The 20,029-nt window shown below is 40.4% G+C and overlaps 1 protein-coding gene across 6 annotated transcripts in view; it reads left to right on the plus strand.

Moving 5' to 3' along the window:
• raskol (Ras GTPase-activating protein raskol) overlaps positions 1–20,029 on the plus strand; it is a 442,218-nt gene that overhangs the window by 417,267 nt on the left and 4,922 nt on the right. For all 6 annotated transcript variants that reach the window (XM_089643502.1, XM_089643503.1, XM_089643507.1 and 3 more), the window contains 9 exons: positions 297–505; positions 8,756–8,964; positions 9,343–9,455; positions 9,926–10,092; positions 10,780–10,926; positions 13,085–13,203; positions 13,684–15,600; positions 16,638–16,842; positions 17,572–17,708. In XM_089643502.1, the coding sequence (XP_089499628.1) occupies positions 297–505; positions 8,756–8,964; positions 9,343–9,455; positions 9,926–10,092; positions 10,780–10,926; positions 13,085–13,203; positions 13,684–15,600; positions 16,638–16,842; positions 17,572–17,708 (3,223 nt within the window). The remainder of the gene's footprint in view (positions 1–296; positions 506–8,755; positions 8,965–9,342; positions 9,456–9,925; positions 10,093–10,779; positions 10,927–13,084; positions 13,204–13,683; positions 15,601–16,637; positions 16,843–17,571; positions 17,709–20,029) is intronic.

Below are 20,029 nucleotides of genomic sequence, written 5' to 3' on the forward strand. Positions count from 1 at the left end.
TAGCAATAACCGAGCTTGCCGTCTAAATTCTGCTTCTTTGGTGTTAAATATAGAAATATCCGAAGTGATTCCATTTAACAACAAGATATCCCCACCGGCATGGCTATTGTCAAGTTAGTCCTACAGGCTGGGAGATAGAACAGCTTTCGGTGACGGAGAAAACCATTGTGAACACAGAAATTAAAGCTCTCGTTGAACACATGTTTTGTTGTTCTGTATGCATTCATGGATGGTATGATTACGGATAAAGGTAAATTACCGATCGACTTTAAATGAAATGAATTATTCTTTCACAGGAGTTAAGAGCAAAGAGGAGGTGGCGGGAGCGCTGGTGGGCACGGTGCGCTGTGCCGGCGGTGCGGCAGCCGCTGCTCGACTCCTGGCAGCCGCGGCCGCGCTGGAGGTGCGGCGAGCGCCCCACGCTGCCCTCGCCTTCCGGGCCAACTCTCTGGCCACCAAGGCCACCGAGGCCTACATGAAGATGCTGGGCGAGACTTACCTTCAGGTATTAATATTATTTATTTAACTTAAAATAATACAAGGGCATTTTCGCTTAACCTCTCAGACAAAGACTTTTATTTACTGTGTGTTCCTTTGAGAACTGTCAAAACGTGAAAATTTTTGTGTTATTTACGAGTTTTGCTAAAAGCTTCATAACTCACGTTTTGGGAAACGTAGCCTCATTCTAAAGAATGTTTTGGAAAGATTATGAAATTCACTATCGTATCATGTTATTATACGTAAATATTTGCGTTTCTAAATATACATTTTATGAAAATGTCAAAAATATGTAAAAATCGCTGACCATTATTTCAAAGCCGTGAAAAATGTACTTTTTTCTGAGTATCATAAAGAAATAACACTTTATATATTGAAGAAATATAGTTAAAAACTATTAGTCACCTCCTACAAGTCAGTCGACGCGGCACTGCACAGGTTGGTGTACAAACTGGAGCAGGCACAAGCGACTGGGGAACTGGCGGTAGGGCTATTCCTGGATATAGAGGGAGCATTTAACTGCACCACTATTAAATCCATTGATGAAGCGGCAGAAAGACATGGACTCGACAAAACCACCAGAAGGTGGCTGAGGAACATGCTCTCAGGCCGGATACTTACGGTGACAAGGGGTGAGGTAAGCATCAAAGTGCTGGTGACACGAGGGTGTCCACAGGGAGGGGTCTTATCACCCTTGCTGTGGAGCCTGGTGGTGGACAACCTCATCCGGAAACTCAACAACAGGGGCCTATATACGCAAGGGTATGCGGATGACATTGCAACCATAATAAGGTGTTGGGATGCAGACACAACCCGAGGCCTTATACAGTCAATACTGGCAACAGTGGAAGAATGGTGTGAAGAAACAGGACTGTCAGTCAACCCAGACAAGACAGAACTAGTAATCTTTACGCGTAAAAGGAAACTAGAAGGATGGAGCAATCCAACCTTCTATGGAAAGGAATTAGAACCCTCTGACACGGTTAAGTACCTCGGAGTCATCATAGATGCCAAACTGAGCTGGAAAAACCAGGTGGAAACTGTAGGCAGAAAGGCCTGTGCTCTGATGTGGGCAACTAGGCGAATCTGCGGCAGAACGTGGGGTCTCAAACCTAAAATGATGCAATGGCTTTACACAGCCGTTGTAAAACCAAGGATCATGCACGCAGCCCTGGTCTGGTGGAGGAGAACAACACTGAAAACAGTGATGGTCACACTCAATCACATACAGGGACTTGCATGCAGAAGCATCACAGGAGCCATGAGAACCACTCCAATACTAGCCATGGGAGTGCTGCTGAACCTACCCCCACTAAACATAGAAATAGAGGGGGCGGCGATGGCGGCAGCCTACAGGTTACATTGCAATGGCCAATGGAGAGGAGAGTTGCCCAGAAACAGTCACACGGAGATAGGAATAAGACTGAGGGCAATTAGTCCGACGGCTGGGATGAAGCAGGACGGCAAGCAAGCCGAATACTTCTTCGGACAGCTGTTTAAAGTGACGTACCCCACAAGGGAGGAATGGGACACGGTCCCAGGTCCAAACTCCAAACAGGAACTAATCTGGTTCACAGACGGGTCCAAGATGGAGGAAGGAACAGGGGCCGGGGTCTGTCTACAGGGATCTAAGAGGGAACTCAGTATACCTCTAGGAATGCACTGCACTGTGTTTCAAGCTGAGATGAAAGCCATCTTAGTCTGCGCACAGGAGAATATGAGTATCGGGTACAGAAATAAGAACATAAACATATGTTCTGATAGCCAGGCGGCCTTAATGGCACTGGAAAGTAACCGATGCGACTCCAGACTGGTGATGGAATGCAGGACTATCCTAATAGAACTGGCGACCATCAATAAAGTAACCCTGCTCTGGGTACCGGGACATAAAGGTATTGAGGGCAACGAGCGGGCTGACGAACTAGCAAGGAAAGGGGCGAAAGCACCACTTGTGGGATCTGAGCCGGCCGTAGGAGTAGCAGCTTGCCACACCAAACTACATATCAAGAGGTGGATCAAATCCCAACACTGGAAGGAATGGAAGAAGGCACCCGGAATGAGGCAATCTAAAGTACTCATAAACGGACCGGACCCTAACCGAACCAGGCAACTACTCGATATGGACAGAAACTCACTGAGGGAACTGGTAGGACTATTAACGGGACACTGCCATCTCAGGAGACACATGCAACTGTTGGGAGTGGAAAACACCAACATCTGTAGGAAATGTGAAGAGGAGGAAGAGACTCCAATTCACCTATGGTGCCAATGCCCCGCTCTGCTGGGAATAAGGCTCAGATACCTGGGAAGACACAGTGTGGAACCAGAAGACATCGCCACATATCCAATGACAGCCCTGGTGAACTTCATAAAAGGGACCGGGTTACTGGCAAGGGAATGAGGTAAAATGGGAGATAGTACAATGGGCCTATGGCCTAAGTGCTCGCGGGGAACGTAAGTAAACCGCCTCCGACTATAAAAAAAAAAAAAAAAAAAAAATTAGTCACCTCAAAATATTAACCGTCCAAACTAAAATATTTTTAATAAATTATTTAGAAACGCAATAAATTATGAACGAACAAGATTTTTTTTTTTTTTTTTTTATTAAGGAGAAAAAACAGATACAGATATCAATTGACAAAAATATATACGAAACATAAACTAGAGAATTCACCTGCATCCAAACTATTTCTCACGAATTAACTTAAACAGCAGAAAACATTTACAAATATTTTCACTTATAAATATGGGAAAAATATATACATAAGAATATTATTTTACAAATATGAAATATGAAAGAAATGCGCAATATCCTTTTAAGAATTTACAAATTATTTTTGAAAAAATTTAGAGGGTAAAACAAAAAAAAATATATATATATAAATAGATAAACCATGTTAAACAGAAAGTAAAAAATATATCAATATATTTAAACGAAGTATGTCTAAGTTGTTTACTTTGAACTTTGTAGGAAAACAGTCTTCATTTTTCTACTAAAAGTAGTGCGTGTATCAAAAAATAAGTCAGAGTCCTTGAGGTTTTGATTCTGATTAAGTGATTCGCACATTCTTCTGATTGGATCCCTGACACCAGCATTTGTACGCGTCCTGCTAATGTGGAATAAGTCGTTAAGCCTTGTTACTCTGGGTGGTACTTTGAAGTTTATCAATTTCAGTAAGTCGGGACAGTCAATAACGTTGTTACAGATTTTATACAGAGTCATGAGATCAAGGTATGTTCGCCGGTTAGATAGAGTGGAGACGTTATAACTCGAGAGCATATTTATGTACCCACGTTTGGGTGCGCTCATTCTGTAATTGAGGCATCGCAGAAATTTCTTTTGAATATTTTCAATATTTTCTTTATAGATATCGTAAAGTGGATTCCATATGGAGGTGCAGTATTCAAGTTGAGAACGGACCAGAGTGTGGTAAAGAAGAAGATATGTTTCAGGTTTTCGAAATTCACGGCTGTTTCTGATGACAAATCCTAGCATGCTGTAAGCTTTATTCACAATATTATCTATGTGCGCATCGAAGTGGAGTTTGGAATCAAAAAGTACGCCTAGATCTCTTATACAGTAAACGCGCTCGAGTAAATAATTACCAATACAATAATTGTGTTTGATAGCGTTGTGATTTTTAGTAAAACTTATTTGTTTACATTTATTGTAACTTAGGTAAATTTTGTTTTCATTGCAAAACGTTTCGAACCTTACTAAGTCGCTTTGTATGAGAAGACAATCGTTTAAATTCCGAACAATGGCAAATATTTTTATGTCGTCAGCGTACAAAAGATATAAACAATGCACGAAACATTTAGTAACAGTGTTAATAAAAAGAATAAACAACAGCGGACCCAGGATTGACCCCTGTGGCACGCCAGAAGTAACTGGTTCCCATGTAGAAGTCTGTCCTCGTAATGATACGGCTTGTTGTCTTTTTGTTAAATATGAGATAAACCAACGTAATAAATTTCCTCTAATTCCGTTGTACATAATTTTTTTAATAAGAATAAGGTGGTCAACCTTGTCGAAAGCTTTTTTGAAATCGCAATATATTGCATCTACCTGGTGGCCTCGATCCATGCTAGTAAATAAGAAATTTGAGTAAATAAGTAAATTACTCGTGGTAGATTTGCCTTTTACAAACCCATGTTGTTGTTCAGTAATTTCGGCAGCAAGCTGGGGATATATATTGTCATGGACAAGTCTTTCCAATAGTTTAGGGATCGCCGAGAGAATGGATATTGGCCTATAGTTTTCCACTCTTTGACGCGAGTCACCCTTGTGGACCGGTATAATATAGGCCAACTTCCACCTATCAGGGAAAACCCCATCACTCAGGCATTTATTAAATATTATGGTAAGCGGCACACACAGTGACGACGCAGCAGATCTAAGGAAAAACGCCGGTATTCCATCGTGACCCGCACCCTTGTTTATGTCTATCGATTTTAAACTCGATTGCACTTCTTTTTCCGTTAGTTTAACTGTGTGAATGTGCGCAAGTCCAGAGTCCTGAACTTCCTCGAGTTGGTCAATGTTAATAATTGGGTCATTGATAGAGGAAGGTTCAAATGTTGACTTAAAGAATTCAGAGAACATATCACAAATTTCCTGGGCATCGTTAGATTTGCGCCCTTCGAAGGACATTGCAGCAGGGTATCCATCAGACGATTTTAATGAGGATACGTATGACCAAAAGCTTTTGATATTATTTTGCAATGAACTTTCGATGTTGTCAAAAAATAACCTTCGGGTTTCATAAGTCAATTTTTTGTATGTAGCACGTAAGAAGGAAAATTCACGATAGTCAGAAAGACCTTTATATGTCTTCCATTTGAGCCAGACTTTATCTTTTTTCCTTGATAACCTAATAAGTTCTGGAGTAAACCATATGGGGAATTTGTCATTTCGTCGTGCCAATACTGGAATAAGCTTATCAATTACATCGTTTATTTTTAAATAGAATCGATCTACTGCTTTTTCGGCTGATAAATTTGCGATTTCAGATAACCAATCAATACAATTAATGTCCTCATTAATCTGAGCATAATTAGCTTTCCTGAAATTGCGCCTACGCTGTATTTTGTTTTTGATTTTTGGTTGAATTACGAAGGATATATCAAATTCAAGGGCTGGGTGGTGTCTATCCTCTGAGAGGAGAGGGTTGTTGCTACGTTTAACATTTGTTTCGCGACTGTAGAATACGAGGTCTAAGTATTTTTCATTATGGTTTGGTATACAGTTATATTGGAGTAAGTCCATCAATGACATTGCTTGAAGCAAAGTTTTCGATGCAGCCGTATTTGAGGAGGCGAGACCTTGACTGCTGTCTTCGGAAAATGACCAAGTCAGAGTTGGTAGATTCATATCTCCTAGTACACAAAAAGTATTATTTGGTTGTGATGAATATACAGATTCCAGGTTTTCGGAGAACGTATCATAGACCATAGGTTGTGAGGCAGGAGGTATGTATACTGCACATATGATGAGATTGAAAGATCTTACCGGAATAGAAATGAAGATTTGTTCGATTTGACCATTTTCCCAGTCATCGAGCCGGGAAGATGCAAGCTCCTTGCGCACTGCTACCAACACACCGCCTCCGTCCATTTTACCAGTGAGTGTACGGTCCCTATCACGTCGGAACACCGTGTAACGCGAATCTATGAATTCAGTCGTATTTATACTTGCTACAAGCCATGTTTCAACTAGAACTATAACGTCGTAGTTATTCGATAATACATTAATTAGTAGCTCCTGGGTTTTGGTCCTAATACCACCACAGTTCTGGTAATAAACGGATATAGATGATGATGAGATCATTTTACCAGAGTAGGAGTGCCGTTTGACATATTCCACAATCGCACGAGTGATACATTATGCAGGGCATATGAGGCTTCGAAATTACATAAAAAACATAGACTACTTATTAGATCAAGGAATGTGAAATATGTTGACATTTTAGAATGTGAATGAATATGTGAGAAACATGGTATTGGTTTAAAGTTATAGGGATATTGCGCGGTAAACAAAAATATAAAGTAGCTTTGAAAGAAACAAATTACAGGATACAGAATACTGTGAGAAAGCGGATACCGAAGACAGCAGTAACATGTTTGTAGTCACATGTTTTGCTGATCATGTGTGATTATCTTTTGAAGGTCTCCTTCACGGCGAATGGTGAAAACCCGAGAGAGATCGTTCCTCTTCGCCAGAATACTGCCGTTCCGCACCCATATGTATTTAAAGCCGTTAGCTTTTCCGGCGGCTCGTGTTTTGGCAAATAGGATTTTATTTTTCAATGTAAGGTGCTCGTTTATATAAAAATTGGTGGTGGGAGCACCAAATCCTAATTGTTCCGTGGTAAGGCCGCGGCGAGTCCTTGCTGCAGCGATGACATCATCACGAAGTCGCTTTGTGGAGAGCTGGACGACTATATTGCGTGGACGGTTGGAGGGCGAGGAGTGGCCGCGAGCGACGCGATGCGCAGAAACCACACAGCTACTTGGAAGCGGGACGTTAATGTTGGATCCTATTTTCTCTATTAATGTCATCAAATTTTCGCCCTTTGCTTCGGGAATCCCATGGATGTCTACATTGCATATTCTGCTGCGCTGCTCCATCTCATCTTGTGCATCTCGGAGTGACTGGACTTCTTGCCGGAGGTTTGAGTTTTCTTCTTGGAGAACGCTCACACATCCCAGAATTTTTGTGTATTGATCCTTCCACTCGTTAGACAGCGCATCTAATTTTAACTGAACAGCGTCAATTGCTTTCTTGTTTTCATTGCGCATGATTTCAAGTTTCGACTCAAAAAAATTGATTAATGAGTCAGTGTCAATGTTAATCATTGACTGATGCGCCGACGGTGAATCAATAGGGCCAGACGTGGTTGCTAAAGGTGAAGATGTATCTTTCTTTGCACTGCAAACCTTGCGAGTTTTAGACATTTTGGTTGATTTATTTCTTAGTTTGTAGGTAGGTTTCTTACAGTTGTTCAGAAATACCCCTTATTGAGTTAAAAATAATTTAACTTATTTGTCTATGACAAAAAAAAACCTCTTCACAAATTCAAAAATTCAAAAACATAAATTGTCTGTGGTTGTGGTTTACAATGACAGTGAATTCGTTATGCGTAATTTTTCAGGGCAATATGTAAAGTTGTTTCGCACTGTCACCACGAAATACACTTTTATTTTGATAAATTTTTCACTAGTTTATATGTTTCAACTTTGATTATTTGCTAAATTTGCTTAAATTTCACTACTTTTGTCATTAAATATGGATCTGTCAGAATCAGCTGTTGTTTTCACTTGTCCATAGATGAACCAATATAGAAAAAAGAATAATTCATTTTTTCAATAAAGAAAAATAGAAAAAAAAATTTATTAAAAAAAAATTAATTTAAAAAAAAAAAAAAAAAAAAAAAAGGAAAGACAAACATTCCAAGATGACAGATCCAATCGGCTTAGATAATGCACCTCTACATTCCATAGATATTCTTGAATACAGACGCGTAGCGTTATTCATTATCGATACTCTGTTTTTTAAATCATGGCAATCCGTATACTAGTGATGGAAATAAATCGATTTTTGTAAAATCTCTCGCGTTTACGTGAAAAGACGTTCTAATGTCTTGACCGCTATTATCATATTTACGTCTTTTGACGTTCTGATGTTCTGAGTGGTTAAGTCCAGAATCAGTTTCATTCAAAAATAGTTTTTAGTTTTCAGACACTTCAGAAATATAATATATACACAAATAAAAGATCTGTGTTCTCTATTCAGTGGTGCATTTGAAAAGCTGCTTGAAATGACTTTAGCCATGTTTGGAGACCAGATCTGAATACTAACTCTTCCCCATCTCCTTTCAATCTCCACTACCTTCAGCCTCACAACAAACCCCAATTGAGGATGCCATAGTTTCACAAGTTCAATTCATACTTGCAGCACGTTCCGTAGTGGAAGGTACTTTCAGTATCTCCCTGATGGAAGACCACCATTCAGAATTGAAACGTTGCTTGAAATGGCTTTGGTCGTATTTGGTGACCAGATCTGATTAGCCGGGCTATCCCCCAACTTCTTCTTCCCCATCTAATTCCCCTCCCTACCACCTTTAGCCTGACAACATACTCCAGTTATTGAGGATGCAATAGTCTCACTGGCTCCAGACGGTTGGGAGCATTTGAGACATTTGTGCGGTATTCACATAAAAATACAATATATTATAACAAATGTTTTAAATCGCAGGAAACCCTGTGGGAGTGCGTATCTGGCGCCATGTCCGGAGGCTGCGCCTGGGAAGTAGATCCTGCTCGCGGGGCCGGTGCAGGGTCCAGTCTCCGCCGCCAGCGTGCGCGCCTTCGCGGGGCCGTCAGCCGGGCCTGGCGCGCCGTGCTAGGCAGCGCTGCCAGATTTCCGCCAGACCTGCGCGTCTGCTTCGCCGCCTTCAGGGACAAGTAAGACTGATTGATTTTTTACACAAACCGTGTCGATCACAACCCACCGACGAAGTGATTGGGTCAAAAGTACCCGATCGATGATGTACCCAATCGATGATGTACCCGATCTACTACCCGATCCGAGGATGCTTTTACACATGGAAAGAATTCCACAGATAGATCAATGTGCAGTCCACTGGCTGCTGTTTTGCTTGATATTGAAAATACCCAAACTTTGATGGTACTATTGTTTAATTTTTTTTTTTAAAGGTGTTCTAGATCGCTCGTTGGTGGTTCGTGATTGGGTTAATGATTGGGTACTTCTCAATTGACTATTTGGAAAAGGATTAAAGTTTCTTTTCTTATGTTTTGTAATTTGTTTTATTATCTTTGCAGATTAAGGTCCATGCAGCGCGAAGAGTTGGCAGATCACCTTGTTAGTGCGTCAGTGTTCCTGCGCTTTCTGTGTCCCGCCATCCTCTCTCCCAGTCTGTTTGGCATTACCCACGGTGAGCTTTGAACCATTCCATCACCTTAACATTAAAAAATTACAGTTAAATAAACCCATTTGCAAATATTAGGCACATTCACTCATGTATGCTAGTGGTGTATGGATTCAACGCCAAACAATTTACATAAATTTACTGGAACTAATCCAGAAATAACTCCTCGAGTAAAACTATATGCAGACGCATGGGTCTTACCCGAGGTTCATGCACCTTATGCACTTACTTGCCTGTACAGCTGTAGTCGTCACCACAACTTGTTTAAGATACCACATGGCAGAACAGATGTTCTCACACAGCATAGTATTCTATGACAAGAGGAATGGTGTTATTAAATAAAAAAAATTGCTTTTGATTGTATTCAACAGTTGTGGCATTTTTAGAATTGTCATACTAGAATCTTTAGTAAATTGAGAAAATTTATTGTTCTGTTTTGCAATAAATCATTTAATTTCGTATGTAATGAATTCCAGAATACCCTGACGAGAGAGCGGGCCGAAACCTCACGCTGGTGGCCAAGACGCTGCAGACCCTGGCCAACTTCACCCGCTTCCAGGGCAAGGAGGCCTACATGGAGTTCCTCAACGACTTCCTCGAGGAGGAGGCACCCAACATGAGAGCCTTCCTCCAGGATATCTCCGTAAGTCTTTATTCATCAGCTGTGTGCGCTAAACAGTGTTATGTGGTATTCCATATCCTGGACCCACCTTTAGGGGTGACATTTAGTTAGTCAAAAGGAAGTGGGGTTCAAAGTTCTTCATCACCAAAAATACCAGTTTACGGCTGATATAGTTACCGTGTGAAAGATGTATGGTATACTACTGAGTGTAGCAAAGTTCTGTTTTAACTCGACCATTTGGCATTTCATTTGCCTGTAAATTTTTTTGTTACACTCCGTTTCAGATTCAATATGGTGTAAGTTTTTAGTTTAGACCTGAATTCTGTTGGACTTGTTATGGATCTTAGTTCCGGAGGGAGATTATTCCAAGCCTTCGGCCCAGATGCTCCGAAAGCATGACCACCAAACATAGCATTTGGCTTGCGCTTAGGTTCCATTAGTCTGTCTACAGCTGATGATGTTGCTGATCTAAGAGTTGACTGCCTCAGACCAGTGTTTTCCGGGACGCATAGTTCAGAGATGTAGGGTGGGGCCATTTCACTAGTATATATATGTAGAACTTTTAATTATCAGAAGCAAAGCCGTTACTAACTATGAAAGAAGTTATTTAGTTTCTCGAAGCAGCGCTTGGACATGAATGTAAAAAGATTTCTTTACATTTAGGAATCCCTATTTCATCATCATAACTATGTATCGTCCGTGTTTCAGACCCTCCCACCCGGTATGGAGAGCACCCTGCATGAGGAGTGGGGCAGCGGCTGTCCAGCGGGCTTCCTGGACCTCGGCAAGCAGCTGGCCTCTCTCCACGTCCTGCTAGCCGACAGCATCCCCAGACTCTCCGTCATCTCGCAGCAGGTTAATATTATTACTGTTAAAGCAACATTCTCTCTAATTTTTTCATTGTTTGTGCGGCCCATTATTTTATCTGTGATTGATATCAAAGAAAGAAAGAGTCGAGTGCGTAAATACGCACATTCATGCCTAGATAAAATTAGGTGCTCAAATTAAACATCTCGGGCTAATTTGTTCGCTTTTGGGAATAGTTATATAGTCTTATAGAAATCATTATGTCTCCCTTACTGTGATGGTTCGAAATATGATCTAAACTGTGTTAGAAAGAGAAAACACCACGCTTTATATTCAAACCTAGAAGTTAACCACAGAAGAATTAAAACATACTCCTCCATAAAACCAAAGGTTCTGACCGCAATTCGAGAAAAAAATTATGTAACTTCATGACTTTTTTATTCAGTTATTTTTATATTAATTTTCATAATACATTTGTCCAGTAAAATTGTGTGTTTTTTCGCTATCATTAATTTGAGTCTAGTGTTTAGGCGAAAAAATGTTAAGAGGAAGCTACGTGCTAAAAATGTGTATATTCTTGGTATACCGTATATTGTAGGTAATAGGCATTCAAATCGCTTGACAAAAGGAGTCTAGAAACGTTAGAATTCAAGCACAGAACTGGTTTTTATTTATTTTGTAAATAATTTTATAAGAAAGCAAAAAAATTAATCAAGTGAAACTGTCACAGATAATCTTAGCTATAATACTGTATTTTTAAAAAGTTGTTTCCTTTATGCGTTCATACATTTCTATTGAAAAAAAATATTTTTAGTAGTTTCATTTATATTTTTTATTGAATAATTTTTTATTTTATTTGTATTCTATTCAAACGAAGCGATAGGAAAACCTTCAATTTATCTAAAGCATATTTTTTGGTATTCATAATGTACACCAATTCGTTACAAAGATTAATCAAAATAGTGATTTAGCATTAAGCTTCGCCTTAAGATGAGCCATTTAAAACCTTTTTATGTTTGCATTATAAATTTTAATACTATAAATTATATGTTTGATTCGAATAATAAAACAAAATTCAACAACAGTTTTCGGATATGTTCAAAATTATTCCATTTATTTGGATTTTAATACAAAGTGGAAATACACATAAATTCTGTCAGAATATGCCAGAGGCCTGAGGGGACCGAAATATGAGCTATTCCAATTCGGCTGTTGGATTGTATTCTCGTTGTGGGTGATGAGTAAGTATAGTCGTTCCCTTACTCGCATCAGAGACAAGAGTGGCATCTCTGGCGATGGTTCAGCGAAGCAAGCATCTGCGGTGCCAGTATATTCGTTTATGACACTAACAATAGTTTACTGCATCCTCTAAATACCCTGGGCTAGCATAACCATATCGATAAAGAAACAATATCGATAAAGAAACAATATCGATAAAGAAACAATATCAATAAAGAAACAATATCAATAAAGAAACAATATCAGAAAAACATAAAGAAACATATCGATAAAGAAACAATATCAATAAAGAAACAATATCGATAAAGAAACAATATCGATAAAGAAACAATATCGAATAATAAACAATATCGATAAAGAGACATATCGATAAAGAAACAATAAGATAAAGAAACAATATCGATAATGAAACAATATTGATAAAGAGTTATATCGATAAAAAAACAATATCGATAAAGAAACAATATCGGTAGGTTGAATTTAACCGTCGACGTTTGTTTATCCACTTCCTGAAAATGAATTGCCAGTCGATAAACATTTTATGTATTTCAAAGATATTATAATCATGTATATGTTTTCCTTTTACAAAAGTGATTCTATTTAACTACGGCAGACCCGGGACAAATCTAATTAAAAAAAAATTAAAATGTTAAAAACTCTTAGTTACAAAAAAAATGCTACGGCAATCGAAACCCCATCAACTGCTTAGAAAACAACTGTGCTGATCAACTAGTTTAATAATGGGTACATAAATTCATTATATGTACTGAAAATTATAAGAAATAGAATTTTACAATTACGAATTACGAATGTTATGTACGTACTCGTTAGCCAATACCCGTGATATTCTGATTAACTATCGAAACAGATGTATTGTCTTGATCGCTCATGTCGACTTATCACGAATATTGTTTTCAACATTGGCTTTCAGGCACATGTTAATTAAATGTGTTTTAAATGTTTCTAGGAGTTGGATCCATTGCCCAGCATCTTGGAGCAGCTGACTGAGGAACTGAGGGAACAGTCGGGGTCTCAGGCGGACCTCAACATGCACTCTCCCTCCTCCATACACGACAATATCTTCAGGTAAGCTGACTTGGGGACAGCATCAATGCAGTATTTATCCAAAGATTTATTAAGGCCCTCCTCAGTGGCGGTAAAATTCACGTAAATGTATTGTACAATACGGTAAAACTTCGCTTTTTACGCAAAAAAGCCGAGTCCTATCTCATTCCATCCATTCTCATATAAATATTTACCGTAATTTATGATTTAAAAGAATTTCTCTCACCAGTTTTACCTCAGTTTTGCATGCAGACAACTCTAAAATTTCACCAAAACCCAACACTAGACTAAAATACCTGGTGAATACTTTTCTGCAAATCCAACTTTGTTTGAAAATGCAACTATGTGTAAGAAGTGATAATCAGCTTAAATTTATAAAATACTACCTGATGGCCCAATGTCGCGGCGATTTAATCTCTCATTAGTTATTACATCAAGTACAAATGCGACATCAATAAATACATCTTTGATTTAAATTGATTTCATTGAATTTGTTTTCAGGTTCAACGATCCCACATACAGTCCGTCCGCTGACAACACCCTGGTCCACAGCTCTCCTCTCCTCGGCCGCAACCAGCTCCAAGTCAATACCATCAGCTCCAGTGGCTCCAGCCAACCAGACAGTGGCGGCACACCCACCTCCCACTCCCTCCTCTCACACAACATGGCCGTGGGCAAATCTCCCAGCCTGGGCGGCGTGCGGGCCACCACGTTACCCAGAAACAGCTACAATAATGTCAGCACTAACAACCCCGACAGATACAGCTCGCAGTATAACAACCGCGAACACCGTGTCAATCCGAAAGTGGTGCAGATCGGATTCGACAACAAGAACGCTTCATCACCCAGTTTGGTCAACAAGATTAATGGATCTAGCGGAAACATGCAGTCCTCATCACAAAGGAGTGTTAACAGTAATCGGTCCAATGCCGACGCTTACCAGACTCCAAGAAACGCTTTCGATAGCAATGGAGATAGAATGGTCGGCAATTATAACAGTAATCCACGTGACGTCTACAGTCGAGGGAATAACGATAACGGAAACATGCCAAAGAATTTGGAAGAGCTTTCGGATCTTCTACGATATGCGGACGATCAAGAACACGAAAATAATGAAGAAAACTTAATCAATCAAAGAATTACAAATCACGATATCGTGCCGCAAACTAATGTCAATGTAATCGCTAACGGTAATCATAACGTCCACAATAACGGCTCAAATATATCCATCAGTGCGTTATCAAACGTGGCCAGCTCGGGCTATCAGAGCTTCGCCACCTACAGTCAGAGCTCCAGTCCCGTAGAATTGTACGCGGGGCAGCCCAACGCCAATCCAAACTGTTGCGACGGCAGTCCGGCGCACCAAAACAGACGTCCCGGACAGATCATGCTCGATAACCGTCGCAATAATTATGGCAAAGCTAACAACAATCAGCAACGCTACGAATACGAGCGACAGAAGATTGGAATTCAAAATTTCACAAGGGATACCGGAGCCAACTCGCCCAAGCCTTTGTCTAACGGTCCACTCACGTTTACAAACCCCGTTTATCATATTGAAAATCGTGTTGAAGAAATCCCGTTTCAACGCGAGGATAACGCAAATCTTATGAGACAACCTCCTAAACGCAGCGTCTCCACTACGTCCAGCTCCTCGGTGGACGAAGATGACACAGATAACATGGAAACTAACTCTGAAGGAAACTTCAAAAACTACCGGGAACGAAACCCTAAACATCCGCGGCGAACGGCTCGATCAAATGACAAGAACAAAGCTAATAATGCTTATCAAGATGCCATTCGGCACACCAAATCCAACGCAGAACCGCAGGCGCATCGACGCTTAGTAGGAAAATCTCGCAGCAACGGATCCGAACTATCTTCAAACGTTACCGATCACAATATGGATGTCGAACCTGTGGCGCCACTCCGTAGAACCGCTAATTCACGATTGCCACGAACAAATCCACTGTCATCGTACAATCAACCCAACGCAATTGTGACGCCCAACAAAAACAATGTGACACACTTCGGTCAGAACAACTTGGAGCCTGCGTATCCGAATTACGCACGCAACGATTCACGTTACAACAACGAAACTCCGAATCGACCAGACTCCAATGTGGAAGAAACCAATAAAGAGATGTATCGCCTGCAGATATCTCGCAGTCAGAAAACTTTGTACGATCGTAATAACCTGGATAACTTCAGCAACTCCAACCTTCCCAAGATGTTGGAGAAGTACGACGGAAAAGGAAGTTCAGGTGATGGAGCCAGCGTCAGAAGTGATTTGCTCTTGGATGGAGCCAAGTCTACCTTTGTGAAGAATAATATTGACTATGGAGTGCTCAGAGTCACGGAGAATGGATATCCGCTGGAAAGGAACTACTCTTCCAAAACGAACCTGTCCAACAACAGGTTTGTCATTTCATTATGTGTTTATTTGATTGAGAAAGGGATGCTTAAAATATAATATTATTTACCCCTAGAGCCTCTGATATTTTAGTATCATTATTATGTGCAGAGCAGGCAGCATTCTGTTGGTTCGCTCATATCTGATTTCGCAATAAGTTTAATAGTAATTGAGTCGTTTTAAATTTAAAATAAGTTTTCAAATAAGAATCCAATCGAGCCTTAAATAGGTACAATTTGAGATTTTCACAGCCAAAAGTATTATAGTGATTTGTTTTTGGGGTATTATGCCTTTTTTAGCCAACGTTTCGGACAGCATTGCAGTGTCCATCATCAGGGTAGATACATCTGCCCAGACACATCTGCCCTGATGATGTACACTGTTGGCTAAAGAAAGAGGTAGCGCAACACGGCATAATACCCCAAAAACAAATCACTATAGAGCCTTAAATAGGTTTATATTAGTAGAATGGATGACATGTTGTGGAAGTTTGTCACTTCGCTTTATTTGTACAGTTCATGTTTTATACAGGGTGGGGCAAAAGTAATCACCCGATGTTCTTTTGCTGTAATTTTTTTTTTTTATGATAAGCTTTGGTACTGCCTGTGAAATTTGTTCAATTGTTTGCAAAACGATTCACCGTCCTGTCGATTTGTATTCTGCGTTTGTTTACTTCACAAATGTCAAAACCGAATTGACATTTGGCGCCTTTTGCAAAAGTTATAGCGTTTTCCAATAGGGTGATTACTTTTTCCCCACCCTGTGCAAATATATTTCATAAAAAGTATTAAAACGTTGACAAATATTTTTCAAATGCTAAATGTTGTTGAATAAAATTTAAATAAATTTGAATTAAAATTTTTCAGAGTGTCTGTGGTAATCTTTTATATGCAAACTGAAAGCGTGATGTTCTCTCTTCCTAACACTGTTTAAATCGTTATAAAAAATGAGATACACAAAGACTCCACCACGGGTGTTTGACGTTTGAGAGAAATATCTCCCAAAATTGCTCCAGGGGTTAATGTTATATTATAATTTCCAGGATAAACGAAGAGCCGCGTGCGGAGAATGGCTATCCCCTGGAGCGCAGCTACAGCGGCAAATCTCCAGTGGAGGGCGCCGAGCTGGCGGTGCGACGGCTGAGCCTGGAGGGGGGCGGTGGTGAGAGCTCCAGCGAGCAGGAGGATGGCTGCTACCACACGGCCGGCAGGAGGCGCGTGCCCAAGAACCACCGCACAATTCATCAGGTATGTCATCTTATTCTACTGGTCACTTATCCTATCCTCGTCCTACACCCTGCAATCTGGAACAAATTAGCAAAACTCATAGATCCAGCTCTGCTCCACTTACACTCGCCTGACATTGTAGATCGCCGGGATTTTAACCCGCGACTTCCGCATTGCTAGTTGAGAGCCTTCCCCTAAACCATAAAGGCTGTCATAATACAGTAGTTTCTCTGCGCTATTGATCTACAATAAATTATCCATTTTTTTGGTTTAAAGTTAAGGTTTCATGTATGTTTATATACGCTTGATTAGTTTCTTTAATACATTTAAACAAAAAACGTGATGGAACTAAACAGACTGAAACACATGCGACAGTAGCTTGAATACACGGAGGACTGACTAAAACCTCCTAAAACAAAAATAATAAACCCTGGTGAGTGGTAAAATGGTCAGCTCTAGTAAGCTAGATGGCGGTATAGTAATACCGGAGAGTGCAAGACTAAGATAACCAAAACTGCCGGTGTACAAAGCTTGGCGCTCGAGTCTAGGCATGCGGCGGTCTACCAGTGCTTTGTGCTTTCAACTAGTAAAAAGAACGGCAGATTACTGAGAGAGTACTGAGGCAAATTTTTCAGACATTTACAGTTATATTTTGATGCAGAACTAGCTGTCGTAATGTAGTTCTAGACAGTGCATCTCAGGTGCATCTGTCAAATAATTAACATTACATATTGTGCTTGTCGTTTTCAGTACGAACGAGAGATTGAGAGACTGAAGTCTTCAGTGGACATGCTGCGTCAGAAACTAGAGTCTGTGGAGCTCACTGATGAGCCCAACACCCGCGGCACTGATCTGGCCGACTCCAAGATGAAGGGAATCATCACCAGGTAAACAAACTGTCACTTCATTACTTAATTACCTAATTCGGTTGGTTTTTTTAGTTTTTCTAATATAGTTGTGAATGGTGAATACTTGGAGCAGGTGGATGAGTTTGTGTATTTGGGAAGTATGTTACCGAGAGATGGGAAGGCTGACAGAGATATTGAAAGAAGGGTAAATGCAGGTTACTCCATTAATAGAGGGCTGAATGCGGTTAGTGCTACCAGAAAATTGTCCAAAGAATCTAAGTTAGCGGTCCACAATGGAGTGCTGGTACCTACGCTGATTTATAGCCCAGGAAGGACGAAAGCAGATTGAATGCTGTAGAAATGAGATCCTTGAGGCGTATGTGTGGTAAAACTATACATGATTGCATTCCAGGTCACTTCTTTTTGCTGATGACCTAAAACTATTCTTGGAAATTAAAACTTTAGAAGACTGCATTCGACTCCAATCGGACATTAATAGAATTGTTGACTGGAGTAAACGGAATCGGATCGAATTCAATGTTTCTAAATGTTTCATTCTTTCTTTCACAAGGGCACGTCATACTTGGTTTTACCGGTATACCATGAATGCCCGAAGTTTAAAACGTGTCTCCACTATGAAAGATCTTGGCATCATGTTTGATAGTAGGCTGACATTTCATACTCATATCGAAATGACGTGTAGTGCTTCACTGAAAATGCTGGGCTTCGTCCTACGCACTGCGATGAATTTTAGAGACACCCGGGTTCTCCAAGTGCTATACATTGCGTTGGTTAGGAGTAGGCTTGAGAGTGGGTCGGTGGTTTGGAGCCCACATCAGGTGAAGTATTCCCTCATGTTGGAGAGAGTGCAGAAGAAATTTCTGAGATTCCTCTACCTGAGGGAGTATGGCTACTACCCGTGGCTCTATCCTACTGACTTTCTCTTGGGCATGCTCGGTATGAACCATCTACGGGACAGAAGAGATGTGCATATTGTATCACACTTCTTCAAACTGATTCGTGGATGGTTAGTAAATCCGACTATCATGGAGAGTATTAGTCTCTATGTTCCTGATGGTTATCTCCGTCACCGACAGCATAGACTGTTTTATCTCCAGGCCTGCAGGACTAACTTGCCTGCAGGTTATGCCGGTGGGGAGAGCAGTCTTGCTGTTGAACAGAATTAATTCGGATATCGACATATTTAGCATCGGTGAAGCTGCCTTTAAAAGGCAATCTCTATTGATGCTGGTATAGTTTATACACCACTTATTATGTAATACCATTTTACAAATGTACTTAAAAACGAAATAAAATGTAATTTTGTAATGTTTTTAAAGGAATAAACTAATTGAATTGAATTGAATTGAATGATCGTGCGAGAAATTCGCAAAGAACTGATGTAAGCATAATGAGTAAGATTAAGAAAGGGACACAGGTTTGGCATGTAGAGCGAATGAACAAAGAAAGGAGTGTAAGGATAATATATATGTGAATGGTAGAAGAAGTCGGGGACGCCCAACGAAGAAATGTCACGATCAAGTGAATCAGATCCTTGAGTAATCAGAATAACAATTGATCAAGAATCAGAATAACAGAAGAGTATGAATTTTTATTTTTTTTTTAATATTAACTCCACACAGGAGGCCCTGAAGAAAATAATTTCCCTCAGGGCCTATGTCATCTTTGGGGATGCTGTGTGGAGGCTCTTTTTGTGGAGAGGAAGGAGTGAACATGGGTCTTGAAGAGTCCCATGTTGTAGGAGGGAGGAAACACAGAGGCCGGCAGTTCGTTCCACAGCCGAGCTGTTGAACTTAAGAACGAATCGTAGAAGCGACCCGTTCTCATGTGACAAGTGTCAACTGTGTACAAATGTTGGACGTGCGTTTGGCGTGTATCCTGACTACGCACCGGTGCCGAAGGGATCAATGACGCTAGTTCCTCAGAGCATCTTCCATTGTAATACCGATAGAACAAGGACAGCATACCTACCTGACGTCTGTGCTCTAAAGATTGCAGTCGGCTTGTTAAGATTGGGGAATCTATCAAACGGACCGCCCGTTTTTGCACATAGTCATGGTTTTTTTCAGGTATTTAGGGGCTCCGGACCAGAGATGGCTGCCAAATTCGACAGTAGGGCGCACTTGCGATTTGTACAGGGTCAGCAGTTGTTTATTATTAAAGTATCTGCGGGCCCTGTACAGTACGCCCAGCTTCTGAGAGGCCAACTTTATTCTGGCTTCGATGGAGCCCCCGTACCTGAGCTGGTCACTTATAGTTATACCAAGCATATCAATGGAAGGCCTGTTCGGAAGATTGCTTCCGTTGAAGGAGACTAGATTATCATTTGGATCCCTTTT

This window comes from Hesperophylax consimilis, chromosome 19 (assembly GCF_061612785.1).
Source record: "Hesperophylax consimilis isolate HC1 chromosome 19, BYU_Hcon_1.0, whole genome shotgun sequence".
NCBI lineage: Eukaryota > Metazoa > Arthropoda > Insecta > Trichoptera > Limnephilidae > Hesperophylax > Hesperophylax consimilis.